A 15,126-nucleotide genomic window follows, 5' to 3' on the forward strand; every position below is an offset into this window, starting at 1 on the left:
AGTGCTAGGATTACCATTACCTCTCGAAGTGCCATGAGCCACCGCACCTGGCCAACTGGATCATTTTTGATAAGCAAGAAGTCAGGGTATGTGGTGAGCAGGGGTAGGAAGGTGGGAAGAACCAGAGGTTTGTTCTGTGTGGAGTAGGTCTGGAAGAATTGCTCCCAGCCAGTCACAGTGAATGGGCTATGAGCCACTAAGATGTGAGTGAAAATATCACCAAGGAGCCCGGACAGGGTCAAGCTGAATGAATTTGAGAATGGTCAGTCCAGTTATACAGTTTTTTGCCTTTCTCCATCATCCTAATTCTCGCAACCTTACAGCTAGGCAAGGACTAGAAAGATGTCCTTGAGGAAGCTGCTTTTCATAATAAAGACTTTGTGTGCCGTGGTGCACAGGCCACACGTGTGCTTACATGAATATGCTCCTGCACATACACACACATGCAGGGTGCACACATACACAATTTTCTGCTCACTGAAAAAGGCTTTGAACACCTGAAGATGCCTTTTGAGGTTCGCCGTTTCTCTGAGATGTAACAGAGAAGTGAATATTCCTCATCTGCTTTTGGCCACAAAGGTTTGGGAGGTGGGTGATTAAAGTGTGGCGACTACGTAGCAACCTGATATTCAAAGATCCCTCCCTTCTTGGATTCTCTTAACAGGGATGGCCTAATTAGTAAAGATGAAATGATGGCTTACTTCCTGAGAGCTAAATCCCAACTACACTGTAAAATGGGACCAGGATTTATCCATAATTTTCAGGAGATGACCTATCTCAAACCAACCTTCTGCGAACACTGTGCAGGATTCGTAAGTCTGTTTTTCGTTGTTTTCTTACATAAGTAGTTATTTGCGCGGCATTCTGAAAGGGTAGGAAAATGATATGCTAAATAAAGTTCACCGTCTGCTTTGAATCAGAAGTAAAACGTGATGCCTCCCTGAAATTAAAGATTAAACACCAAAGGCAAGGATTCGTTATTTTCTAGGAATGCAGGGCCAGCAAAAACAGGGAAGGTTGGCTGTTAACTCAAGAGAGTGGGTTTGTTTATTAATCCCTGCCAGGGAAAAGCGTCAGCCCAATGAGCCCTGGCATTATCACTGATATTCATAAGTGGTTGCAATTAAGAGGTGCATTTATCTTAGCGAGTTCCTTCCAGTTTTCATTTCATGTGTTATTAGTGACCAGAAATCCATCATGGCATGGTTCAATAATTCACAACTCAAAAAGAAGAAAAAATCTTTTTGGAGAGAAGCTGGTTATAATAATAAATAACATTTACTGAATGCTTGATGGTAACAAAGTACTTCCATAGACATTATGGTAACTAATCCTCATAGCAAGCCCTTGAAGTGGGTATTTTACTTTCACCATCTTGCTTATGAAGATAGAGAGGTTCAAAGAGGATAACCCAGGTTCCTGAGGATTGCACAGCTAATCATTACCGGAGCTTGGACTCCGACACAGGTGTACTGACTGTCAGCCCTGTGCTTCACCTATACCACTGCAACAAATGAAAACTGCACGCTTCCTTCCCCCACTTTTGATAATTCTTTGGGAAGTGAAGTCAGTTTTTGATCCTGGCCTTAACAGAAACTCTTGGGCCCTGAATGTCTTCCAGTTGATATCCAAGTTAAATACAATGGAAAATGCGGTATTCCAGGTGAGGGAGGCCCAGCACCCAGATGAGTATGACAATCACCCCTTTTTCTTTCTTTTCTTTTTTTTAATTTTTATTTTTTGAGATGGAGTCTTGCTCTGTCGCCCAGGCTGGAGTGCAGTGGCACAATCTTGGCCCACTGCAAACTCCGCCTCCTGGGTTCACGCTATTCTCCTGCCTCAGCCTCCCGAGTAGCTGGGACTACGGGCGCCCACCACCATACCCAGCTAATTTTTTGTGTTTTTAGTAGAGACGGGGTTTCACCGTGTTAGCTAGGATGGTCTCCATCTCCTGACCTTGTGATCCGCCTGCCTCGGCCTCCCAAAGTGCTGGGATTACAGGAGTGAGCAACCACGCCCGGTGACAGTCACCCCTTTTTCTAGATGCCAGAGCTCAGTCGTGTCACCTTTATTTGGCAGCCATGTCCTCCTGTTGACTTGTTCGCCTATATTGAATTTGTTGCCAATATTATACACTACCAGAAATTACATTTTTCCCATCCCAGGCTCAAAGAACTGGCTTTGGGGGGCCAAATGCAGGAGTCTGTGTTCAAGCACACACTCCTCTGAGAATGGGTAAATAAGAGGCAGCCATTACCTCAAAGATGGTCCCAGGTGGTCATAGCAGCTGATGTGACACAGGGCAAAGCCCGTCTAACTAGCTCTCTTTATTCACTGCAGAGAAGGTGAAGTTCTTCTTTAGTATCTCCACTGGGATTGCATGACCAGACCATTTTATCATAAAACAAATGGTTGGCCAGGCGCATTGGCTCACGCATGTAATCCCAGCACTTTGAAAGGCCAAGGCAGAGGATCACCTGAGGTCTGGAGTTTGAGACCAACCTGGACAACATGAGGAAAACCCATCTCTACCAGAAATACAAAAATTAGCAGGGCATGGTGGCAGGTGCCTGTAATCCTAGCTACTCAGGAGGCTGAGGCAGGAGAATCACTTGAACCTGGGAGGCGGAGGTTGCAGTGAGCCAAGATCATGCTACTGCACTCCAGCCTAGGCGACAGAGCAAGACTCAGTCTCAAAACAAAACAAAACAAAACAAAACAAAATGATCTCCTTTTTCATGTTTCTCTAGTTTCTCTATTCTGATGGAAATCTTTGGAAGTACTTAGACCTGAAAGTTCTGATGTGGGATGGGGCCATGTGTAACACACTCCTACACAGTGGGACCCAGTGAACAAAAGATCAGGCTGCTGGGCCATGGCATGGCTCAGCCAAAAGTCAGGATGATGCATCTGTCTTTTGGTGGGCTGTGAGAGTCAGAAGGCCCTTACCAAATCTCAAGGTCCCGGGTGCTTTGGCATGGACCTGTAGTCCCAGGTGCTCGGGAGGTTGAGGCAGGGGGATAGCTTGAGCCCAAGAGTTTGACTCCAGCCTGGGCAATATAAAGAGACCCCCACCGCTGCCATCTCTAAATATAATAATAATAATAAAAACTCGGAAAGGCGTGGTGGCTCACGCCTATAATCCCAGCACTTTGGGAGGCTGAGGCGGGTAGATCATGAGATCAGGAGATGGAGACCATCCTGGCTAACATAGTGAAACTCCATCTCTACTAAAAATATAAAAAATTAGGCAGGTGTGGTGGCGGGTGCTTGTAGTCCCAGCTACTCAGGAGACTGAGGCAGGAGAATGGCGTGAACCCGGGAGGTGGAGCTTGCAGTGAGCCGAGATCGCGCCACTGTACTTCAGCCTGGGCAACAGAGCAAGACTCCATCTCAAAAAACAAACAAACAAACAAACTCAAGGTCTTATCTCTGCTCTCGAGTCCTTCTGTCCTGTTTCTCCCTTTTACAGAGGCCCTGGTTCTGTGGGAGCAGCAAGGTAGACTTTCTTGGAAGTTCCACACCTGTCCCCCTGACTCATTGGAGCAGAGATGCTGGTGCTGTATTCTTGATGCAGCTGTGATGAAGTAGAAAGCTCTGGACCTGGAGTCTGGAACCTTGGGTTAAATTTCCGTTTTGCCTTTGCTAACTCTATGTCCTTGACCAAGTCATTCACCATCTTTGGGTCTATTTCTATCTGTAAATACTTACCCACCATGTTGTTGCATGATAAAATACTATTAGACACGTTGCACGTCACATGGCTTGGAGTACACATTTTTTATGTATTCCTTGATACTTTGAGAGTTTAATTGAAATTAACTCATTTAAAATTTTTACAGCTGTTTTTGTTTTTAAAATATATTTAATTTTATTGATACGATTTGATTTGATCTTCACTGACACTCATGTTAGAAAGCCCATTGGTTTTCAAAGGAATTTATAACTATAGCTCTATAGATGTGTCATTGAAAGGAATTGTGGGAGAATGGTTCCAGTGCCGGAACCATCTGCTTTTAAAATAAATTCCATTTTAAGGTTAAGGAAGACAAACAGACTTGCTCTGCAGAAGATTTATTTTAGAATTGGAATCCCAGAACTGAAAGAGTGTTAGTAATTCCCTTATTTTGTAGATGAAGAAACTGAGGTCTGGAGAAGTTAGGTGACTTCCCCCAAGGTCTCACAGATCATTAGCAGCAAAACCATGAGTCACACCCAGGTCTCCTGACTCTCAGTCCAGTGCTCCTTACACCACAATTACTCCAAATATGACAGCAGCCGGTGGTCTCAAATCCAAGGACTGTGGGAAATACTCCCGCATACCCATCCACATGAGTTCATCCTCTCCTGTTCTTGGCAGGCACACTGGCCCAGTGCCTCTTCCTAGCTACTGTTTGTTCCTGGCTATTAAGTAAGCATGAGCAAACCTACCTCCTCACCCCCACCTCCAGCACTCTTGCTTGACTGTATGGTTTTCAGCAGTTCCTGCAGCAATGCAATAATGTAACATATCTGGATATTAGGATGTCTCTTCTTAAATCTTATCCTTTCTTGTCCCACCTCAGTGCCTTTGCTCACACACAGAGTATGCAGGAGCAATGGCTTCCTGTCTTTCCCTCAAGTGACACATTCTTCTTTCCCTTACTAGCTATGAGACCTTGCCAACGGACTTTACCTCTCTGCAGGTCAGTCTCCTTGTCTGTAAAAATGAGAAAAATATTATTACCTATATCATAAGGACATCATGAGCAATTAAACAAGCTAATATGTATAAAGACCCTAAAACTGTGCCTCTCACATAGCAAGAGTTCAAGAAATGTTAGCTATCATCATTATGATTGCTATTATCATTACCAAGGGCTCTGGAGAAAGAATTTCCAGGTTGTGGGAGATTGGAAATTATCTAACTTCCTGGATCATCACATTCACCTTTTACAAAAGAGAAGCAAACTAGATTATCATAAAGATCAAGCTGTGATGATCCTGGCCACCACTGCCCTTTTCTGGATTATGCCCCTCTGTCTTCCAGCCATCCTTGCTTCTACTTAGTTGTCAAATAATCCTTCCTGTCCCCAAGACAAAATATTGCTGTGTCCTAGGAGATATTTGCATTTTATTTATTTATTATTATTTTTTTCTTTGACATAGAATCTCTCTCTGTCGCCAGGCTGGAGTGCAGTGGATATTGGCTCACTGCCACCTCTACCTCCCCGGTTCAAGCGATTCTCCTGCCTCAGTCTCCTGAGTAGCTGGGACTACAGGCATGCACCACCATGCCCAGCTAATTTTTGTATTTTTAGTAGAGATGGGGTTTCACCATGTTGGTGAGGATGGTCTTGATCTCTTGACCTCATGATCCACCTGCCTCGGCCTCCCAAAGTGCTGGGATTACAGGCATGAGCCACCACACCTGGCCGACATTTGCATTTTAATACGTATTCTGAAGGACCAAATAGCTGTTAAGGCTCAAAGGAATTTTAGTTTTCTACTTGCGGAAGTTCCTTGTCAAGAAGTAAGGATTTTTCCTGTACTCTTGAGTCACTTCACATTGGCTGTGACTTACTCTTCTGCAAGAGTGGGCCATGCTGCCCACACGTGGGGGCATTGTTCGCTTATAATACACTGTGAACATTGTGAACGGCACCCCCATCAGTCCCAGTGGGCCCTGCTTTTTTCAACATTATTTTATTAAGTAGATAAGAGCCACCTAACCCAAACATGTAAAGGTTAGCAATAGTTCTTCTCCAACTTGAGCTAAGCCCATTTAATTACGCATACTGTACACCTCTGGTGAATCTGTCACCCCGTGCAAGATCTGTGGGGAGGCACAGAAGGGCATGGCAAGGCCCTCTTCTTTATGGTGTTTAGGAGTCTGTCTAGAGAGCGAAGACACCACCACCAGAATGTTGCCCCTGAACCCCCTGGGCAAATGCTCCCTTGTGGAACTGTGGGCCCTCACATCTCGCCTCAGGGATTTGTCACTTCCTACTCGTTAACCACAAGGAAGTCACAGACTCCTTGGTTGGTAGAATCTGAGCTTTTTCGACATCTCCTACAGCCCTGGCACAGGCCAAACATAGAGCAAATGCGGAGAATGAAGACATGAATAACTAAGATCATTTCCTCTTCTGTATTTTTCCATGGGACAAATACTACTCAGAAAATAACCTAGGAAAATCCAAATGCTTTCATGTGAGGCGCGCTTCTTCCATTGCTTCATTTCCTGTAGTGGGTACCAAGAGCAGCTAGTGTCATTAAAAAGAGGGAGCCAGGGGCTCCCAAAGACCAAGTGGCCATCTCCTCTGTACATTTTGCCAAAAACGCATCAGGCCAAAGTCTGGTGCATCAAACTTTAGTAGTTTCCCATCCCGGCTCCCAGTTGGCTCCAAGAAAGAAAAGGGAAATGAAACTCATGTTATCACCATAGCTGGAAGGGGCCCAGAGAGGGTTCTTCTATCTGGCAGGAAGGGTGTTAAGAGTGGCTACATCCTGTTTGTGCCTGGCTAGTCATGAAGCTTCCCAGGACTTCCCTCTCAGTGGCCTTGTTTTCCTTCCAGATCTATCCTCAGATTCCCTGACATTCCTTTGTCTTTTGTTACAGCTCTGGGGCATAATCAAGCAAGGATACAAATGCAAAGGTAAATCAATGTTATTTTGTTAAAATTTTTAAAATGTGACATTTTGGTTAAGAATCATTTTTGGTTAAACTACAAAAGCTCTTGACATTATTCAGAATTTCAGTCTTTTGGGTCAACGGCAACTGAGAATGATTGCCTCTGAGGAGGAGTTCCTGGAGTTTTGGAGAGCTAAAATTGGAATTTTATAGCTTGTTAGAAACCACTCTTATCAACACACATAAATCTAGTTCTTTTGAATCAGAGGCATCCAGTTAAGGTGGGAATTCTGAGTGGGACAAGCCTAGCTAAAATACTGTATATAAGAAATTTTTCCTTCAAAGAAAAACACTACTTACTATTTCTATAATCCATAGGCACTTCTTCCCACTCACACTTAGCTATTCTTTTCTCTACTAAATCACATAGATGGTAACAGAAAACAAGGAGAAAACTTAAAATGTATTTTTGTCCTTTTCAGTGAATGCATTCCTCTATATTTCCCATTTAATTAAGTTTATAAACAATTGAATAAAATATATTTGACAAATGCTATATGCATGTATATTAAGCATTTAGGAATGTGTTGCTACTTGTACATATATGATCAAGTACACATTATTGTTATTTAAGAAGTTGCTGGACACTATGCGGACAGTTTATATGGTTCTTTTAAGAATCTTACAATGCTTTTGAAAAATATAATAAAACTTCAAAAAGAAACATCTTAATCACAGAATACCTTCAGATGAATGTTGTTCCCCTAGCATGCCCTTTTTCTCCAGTTATTTTCCAGTATTTGCTCCTCATTTTGCATGAACAAAAAACTTCCCAAATCTCAATGGAAGCCACTGTTTAATGCTCAGAAGTACCTTCCCATTAGTGCTTCTCTATCACTTGCCTTGGTCTAACTTGGATTTTTACTTTCAAGCAGCAAAGATACTGCAAGAACTTATTGCCCAGCAGTGAGTCATTCATTTTATTCTGGTTTCTATCCTCATACCCTAAAATACACACACACACACACACACACACACAATTTTATAAAGATGAAAATATATTATACCTTTGGATTATCTCTTGTATTTTCTTAATGGCATATAAAGTGAAGAAAAAACTAATTAAAATAAATTGAACACGTCATTAAGACTTTTTGGAAACAAGATCACTTAGGGGAAAATGGGTATTGGAAATAGTTAGAAAGGTCCTCTTTGACGGTAGGAGAGAAATGATGATCTCTATTCAGTGATTCTCTGTGAAGTGTAGGACCCTCACCATAGGAAATAATTGGGAACCACCATCTGAAGTGGCCACATTTTTCTACCCCAAGTAGTAATTAACATTCTATTACCTTATCTAAAACATCCTAATGGGCAATTTCACAGCCTCTACTGCATACCGTTTCAAAGCATAAGCAAATACAGAACATATTTACTGAGCATCTGCTCATCTTGTATTCTGTTTCTATACAAAGGAAGGAAGCAGAAGATGTAATCACTGGCCCTGAAAGGTTTTGGAAAATGAAGAAGAGTAAAAAAGTCCAGACAAGTGCTGAATGGAGGAACTCCTCACAATAAATGATCAGAGGCAGCAGTTGGCCTGGGAGAGGCTAGAAGCTGAGGCTTCTTGCCCTCATCCTGCCTTAGGCTCTCTTTGTGGGGATTCCATCTAAGCCTGGGAAAGACTCTCAACCCCATTTGATTTGCATTTAGTTTTGGGCAAAGGCAACTGACCTCTCAGGCTGGACTCTATTTGCTCCCTAGGCACAATTGCTCATTAGGTCCTCAATTGCATAGAGAATCAAGCTGAGCAAATGTAAGAGAACTTTCGGAACCTCAGGAAGGCAAGTGTGGACCAATGGCCCCTTTCCAGATGCTAGACACACCCCATGGGCCTGAGCTCAACTCTGAAATTCAACACAGAAACTGGGGTTGGGGAGGGGAGGGCTGAAAAATCAAGTGCCACCCTGGAAACTCAATCAACATCAGACACACTAATCATCTGCGACACCCTTGGAATTTTTCAGACTGTGGAGCCAATTGTCACAAACAGTGCAAAGACCTCCTGGTTCTGGCCTGCAGGAGATTTGCCCGGGCGCCCTCCTTGAGCAGTGGTCATGGGTCACTGCCTGGAAGCCCCTCGCTGCCCCCAGGTAATGCCCTCTGCCTTCTTTGCTGCCATGGTCTCTCTCTGCTTGCCTCCTCACACTTGGACCTCATTTAGGTTCTGGGTCTAAACCCAGTCAGTCTCTCTAAATGCTAAGGCCTTCTTTAGGGTGAGCAGCAGTGGCTAAACCCTTGAATCATCCTTGCTTCTCTCTGCTTTCCAGTCTCAGGAACATGTAGCTTGCCTACAGCTAATTGAGTTCTGTTCCTCGTCGGTTCCTCTAGGACCTTGCATGCCAGACTTGTGCTGTTTGCACTATCCTTGATGCTTTGCTATCAAGCAGTCAGATGTCAAATAATCACCATCCTCTTTCACTTCCAGCACAGGATGAGGTGTTTGAGTTCCCTGGAGTCACTGCTGGACACAGGGATTTAGACAGCAGAGCCATCACACTGGTTACAGGCTCTTCTCGCAAGATCTCCGTGAGGCTACAGAGGGCCACCACCAGCCAGGCCACCCAGACTGAACCTGTCTGGTCAGAGGCTGGCTGGGGGGACTCAGGGTCCCACACCTTCCCTAAAATGAGATCCAAGTTCCATGACAAAGCAGCAAAGGACAAAGGCTTTGCCAAATGGGAAAATGAGAAGCCCAGGGTGCATGCTGGTGTGGATGTTGTAGACCGGGGCACGGAGTTCGAACTTGACCAGGATGAAGGAGAAGAGACCAGACAGGATGGTGAGGTAAGTGCTAGGTCAACCCACAAAGAAAACCAGAAGAAGGAGGCTGAAAGTGCTGAGATGAGCATGACAGAGGGTCTGGGGGGCAGCCTGGTAGTTCTGAAAGCAGAATGGTTGGGAATGAAGACATGTATCACTTTTAGTCTTGCCACTGGCTAGCTATGTGCCCCTGGACATATGTTTCTTCTTTCTGGATCTCAGTTTCATGATGTAAAAAATTGAACCAGATCAAGTTCTGAAACCTAGTGAAGGCTGTCATGTGTGCGTACTGAAATGATGCCCCAGAAGCCCCTGACTATATATCCAAGATACCAGTACACAATACAGATCAGCTTGGTTTTCCAAGCTAGAACCAGGGCCAGAGTCAAGAAAGGCAGTGGAAGCAAAAGCCTTTTAGATAAAGGAGAATTGGAAACTTCTGACTCTACTCAAAAGAAGCTTTTGACAGCATCATGGAAAAGGGGGTGGTAAGAATCAGAGATACACGGCCCTTGAGGATCTCTAAACCAGGCTCTGCCTCTGCGTGAGCAAAATCATGCAAAGCAAAGTAGGATGCAGATGGAATTTGCTAGAGTATGCTGACATAGAAATTGATTCAAGATGGAGTTAGATAAATTTATTAGTTAACAGTCTATAGTGTATTAAGAGAAAGGATTTGAGAAAATTGGCATCATATTCCTAACGTTTAAAGCAATGTCATGGAGGACAGCCATTGCCGCCCTGTCAAATTGTTCTCATAAACAGAATATTGGGTTAGGCAGAGATCCTACTGGATCAAGCCAGTGCTCTTTAGTCTTATGGGTGGTCCTCCACATTCCATTCTTCAGGAGACCTAAACACATCTCTCCATACATCTCTCCATGATGAGAAAAACTCCAATGACCTTTAACCAGAAATCCCCCTAGTTCCTTCCTGATTGAAGGCAGTGCATAAGGAGGCCACCCATTATCTCTGGTCATACAAGGTTTATTGTAAGTTTCTGCTAAAACACTTTTTTTGTTTCTTATAACATCCACTTTTAGAAACAGCTTTGAGATGTAATTCACATGCCATGAAACTGACCCGTTTAAAAGTATACAATTTAGTATACTTTCAGTATGCTTTTAGCATACTCACAAAGTTGTGCAACCATCACTACAATCTAATTTTAGAACATTTTCATTATTCCAAAAAGAAATCCTACACCCATGAGTAGTCACTCTCCCCCACCTCACCCCAGCCCTAGGCAGCCAACTAATTTATTTTCTGTCTCTATAGATTTGCAACACCCACTTTATTTTTAACATTTCCCCCACTGATCATCTTGGCAACTGTATCAGTCCTATCCCCCCACTTCTTTTACTGGCCTAGCACAGTTCAAGCTGGGAATATAAACGGGAATAAGAGAAAGATCATGATTTGGTGCCAACAGCTCTTAACCTGACGTCTATTTAATGACTTCAGGGGGTTCATGACAGCACTTTATACTTTATATAAAATTATACATGAACATATGCTCACTTCTGGGAAGAGGAGTCCATGCATTAAACAGATTCACATGCGGGTATGTGATCCAAAAAAGCAAAGAATCATTGTGCAAGAAGATTTTCTGGATTCCCTGTCTAGTCACCCCGTACACCAACTCAGCCTGCAGAGGCTATTTCCATGGGTGCTGTAGCTGCCCCTGGAATCTCAGAAAAAGAACTTCTCCAGGTTGATGGCAGGATGCCTACCAGAGTGCTCAGGATGGCACCCACCTCATGGGCATCTCTGAATTCAGAGGAGAACCTGCTTTTGTTAAACAAATAGTGAAACTGGCCATGAGCTCACTACTATTGGCCTCTCACAGTTCAAGTTACTTAAACTGTGCTTCTGAGTTAGGAGAAGTTCACAGCCTGTTGGGTGTAAGACAATCACATAGGTAAGATTTCCTGATCATTAATCTCTATAAGGAAATATAAACAAGTATCTGGGCTTTTAAAAAAATCTAAATTTGTTTTCTGGAAATTGAACTTTTATATTCAAATGCTCTCTTATCCTTTCTGTGTTCTTATCTCTCTTTTTTTTTGACAGAGTCTCACTCTTTCACCCAGGCTAGAGTGCGGTGGCGCAATCTCGCCCCACTAGTTTTTGTTTTTTCAGTAGAGACAGGGTTTCACCACATTGGCCAGGCTGGTCTTGAACTCCTGACCTCAGGTATTCTACCTGCCTCATCCTCCCAAAGTGCTGGGATTACAGATGTGAGCCATTGCACCCGGCCATGTTTTTCTCTCTTAAAGCACAGGGATGATTCACTGACCCCAAGTATTTAATTTCATCTGTGCTAATTAATGAAGGAAGTATGCTGTTGCATGAAATGCATATGTATGGTATATAGTCTCAATCCCATAGAAATCAGTAACAAATGAGATGTTTGCCCTGTTTAGGGAATAAGCAAGAAGGAAAAAAAAAAATGACAAAATTATACCCAGGGGTTGAATATGTAGACAAAGGAGTTTTTAAATTTAAGATTTTTTTTTTTTTTTCTGCCAGGCAAGACCAATAAATGGCATTAGGAGCACTGACCTACACATTTATTATTTAGTATCAGATGATGTTTGTGAGTCCTGTAGTTAAAAACTGTAGAACGCAGAAAAGGTACTTGTGTTTGTAATCCGTGTATTTCCTCCAACAGAGTTCTAGGATTTATACTTATTTTAAAATATAAGGGTATGAACATTTTCTGTGGCAGTGTACCTCATCTCACCAATGACCACAGAGCCCCTGCATGTCAGAACAGGTCAAGATTACTCTCTTGGCAGTAAGAATACATGCATTTCCTTTAAACTTCTTTTATTTTCCTTTATCTTCTACTAAATTAAATTTAGTCAACAAATATTTATCATAAAAGCGTTGGGAAATGCTGACTAAATAAAATGGAATATGTTTGTGAATATATGTCATATACATATATAGTCATACATATGTACATATACATATGTAGATTGATAGGTTTTCTCAGTGCCCTTATGTACAATTTACACTGTGGATTTCTAAAAGGGAAACCTTTTAACAAGAATCATTTTGAGGAACTAATGATTTGTGGTATACCCTTTAAGCCTTTAAGGTCAACATCCTAGTTGGACTCCATATAGGAGTCTTCAAGAGTTCATGTGCTGGGTGAACTACGTGATCTCTCTCTCGCTCTCTCTCTCTTTTTTTTTTTTTCTGAGACAAGCTCTCACTGTCCCTTAGGTAGGACTGCAGTGGTGCAGTCATAGCTCACCACAGCCTCGAACTCCTGGGCTCAAGCGATCCTCCCATCTCAGCCTCCTAAGTAGCTGGGCCAGCAGGCATATGCCACCACACCCAGCTGGTTTTTATTTATTTTTTGTAGAGACGGGGTCTTGCTATATTTACCAGGCTGGTCTTGAACTCCTGGTCTCAAGTGATCCTCCCACCTTAGCCTCCCAAAGTGCTGGGATTATAGGTGTGAGCCACTGCACCCGGCTACCTATGTGATCTCCTAATTCCCACTAAATCCTGAGACTATGAGGTACTGATCATTTCAGATATTCCCTCAAATTCATCTGAAAAACTGCTTTCTAGGAACATTCTTACTTTGTTACATGAGATCCAGCCATGCAATAGGTTCCAATTTGTGTTTCAGGATGGCTGACTTCAGGCTGCGGAAACTGAAGGCAATAATGTGGGCTTTCGGAAGGGCAAGATGAGACACTCTGAAGAAAGCTGTGACTCTCAGGAAGTTATCTGGAAAGATACCTGGATGTTCACTGCCTTGGGACACTGTGGGATCTCCATGTTTGGACTATGGGACAGAGAATTGACCCTAACTATGAACTATTTATTTCCTGCTCCCCTACCCCTAGTTAAGTGCCACAAAGACTGTGTTATGTAGTCAGTACTTTTTTCATGTATCTTTCTCTAGAGCCATTTATATACGGGTGAAACGAAAGCTTTTTTGCATGTACTTGATACTCATTCTGTAAACTCAGACTTCGCTTTTTTTGTGAGAATATCCTTTCAATACTTTTATAAACTTTTGTGTGTGCTGTGGCGGGGAACAGTTAACAAGGAGATGATTTAGAGGATTTTTTTTTTTTTTTGGTCTGCCTTTTGGATGGGACCAGGACTTAACATTTTCCTGAGGACAAGGAAGCTCTTCAGACACTGGAATGCAGTGATTCTTCTAATGATGGTCAACTGCAAGAGAAGCTATTTACATTGTTCTTACCATACAGTTGCTATGATATGTAACAAGTCACACATGTATATATCACACAAGTCTTACCAATTCTGCATCACTAGGAAGCTATGGCATGGTCGTGAAAACTCTCCTAATACTTACAATAGCCATGGAAGAAAATTATGCTTGTCCCTTCTGACTGGGTGAAGCCATCTTTCTTAAGATTCCTGAAGTAGAAATAGCAATTAAGAAATAAATTCAAGTTTTGAAGGTTAACATTTAGCAGAAAAACAAACCATTGAATCAGCTACTAGGTGATATGCAAAACAACCATCAATTTTTTAAAACTCAAGAATTTCATGAAAAAACAAACAAACAAAAAAAACTTTCGGTTGTAAAAGAAAACCCTTGTTCTCTTCCTAAGAAACGGCCTTCCACAATTAAAGAATATTCATAGAAAGAAAATAATCACAAACCATATTTGATTAACATTTCATTTAAGCTTTTAAAATATCAATCTTTTAAGTAGCTCCCATTTACCCAAAATAACTAGTTATGGTTCTATTTCTTCCATGATTAGAGGAGAGAGAGCTTGATTCAAGATACTGAAAAATAGAGATGGGACTGAGCCTGTGAATGACAGGAATAATCTGTTACCAGGTGACTAGTCAGAAACTACCCCACAGAGGTGCACTGGTCTGCATTTGGGGGCTAAAGTGTATATATTCCATTTAAAATGGAATTTGTTTGTATTTGGGGCAGTCTACAGTAAAGCCTTTCTCCTTTCTTTTCTCCACTGAGGACAGTTCTGCTCAGCAAAATTGTTGAGTACCTGTTCCAGCCAGGTCCCATGCTATATGCACAAAGTTAAGAAAAACTTGGTCTTGGCCCTTGAGAGCTGACAGCCCATGGGCATTAAGGCAAAGTGGTTCCAGTGATTTAAAATATGGTTCCAAATATGCTAAAACCAACTTGTGCCAACCAGATTTACAGATTGGAAATACTGCAGATGAAGTGAAGTTATCAGTTGAGGGAGCTGTGATTAAGCTGGATAATAAGAGAACACACCACCTGTAAGCACTCAGAAGGCAGTCATCCCTAGATGTTGGTTTCATGTATATTACACTATCTACTACTACCCATAAATGCAATAATATGCATGTTAACAACATTAAAAACAGAAAACAGCAATCTAAGTACAGGAAAGCTTTTTTGTGTGTTTAAAAAAATGGAAGAAAATTCAGGAAGAAACGTGTTAATAAACATTGTACTGTTCTTTTGCTTCTCAAAGGAATTATTCACTTTCCACTTTGGTTATTTTTGAGTTTTCATACATAGGAAGTTTTATATTGTCAGCCTTCCTATGACAAAGATATTAAATGTAACGAGTAAAAAATAAAAAAGAATAACTATGTATATACATATATAAATTACATATGTGCCTGTATATTGTGTGTGTATATACACAGTAAGTCCTCATTTGTCCATAGATTCTTGGAAACTG

At 42.1% G+C, this 15,126-nt stretch overlaps 1 protein-coding gene across 11 annotated transcripts in view; it reads left to right on the forward strand.

Moving 5' to 3' along the window:
* RASGRP3 (RAS guanyl releasing protein 3) overlaps positions 1-14,916 on the forward strand; it is a 133,779-nt gene extending 118,863 nt beyond the window's left edge. For 9 of the 11 annotated variants that reach the window (XM_009183972.4, XM_017947422.3, XM_017947419.3 and 6 more), the window contains 5 exons: positions 665-812; positions 6,602-6,638; positions 8,641-8,766; positions 9,102-9,460; positions 13,086-13,452. In XM_009183972.4, the coding sequence (XP_009182236.1) occupies positions 665-812; positions 6,602-6,638; positions 8,641-8,766; positions 9,102-9,460; positions 13,086-13,094 (679 nt within the window). In that variant the 3' untranslated portion in view covers positions 13,095-13,452. Of the gene's footprint in view, positions 1-664; positions 813-6,601; positions 6,639-8,640; positions 8,767-9,101; positions 9,461-13,085 lie in introns of all 11 variants that reach the window. The other 2 variants (XM_009183970.4, XM_009183975.4) reach the window with 1 other exon arrangement.
* Positions 14,917-15,126: the final 210 nt, after the last annotated feature.

The sequence above is a fragment of the Papio anubis genome, chromosome 14, assembly GCF_008728515.1.
Source record: "Papio anubis isolate 15944 chromosome 14, Panubis1.0, whole genome shotgun sequence".
NCBI lineage: Eukaryota > Metazoa > Chordata > Mammalia > Primates > Cercopithecidae > Papio > Papio anubis.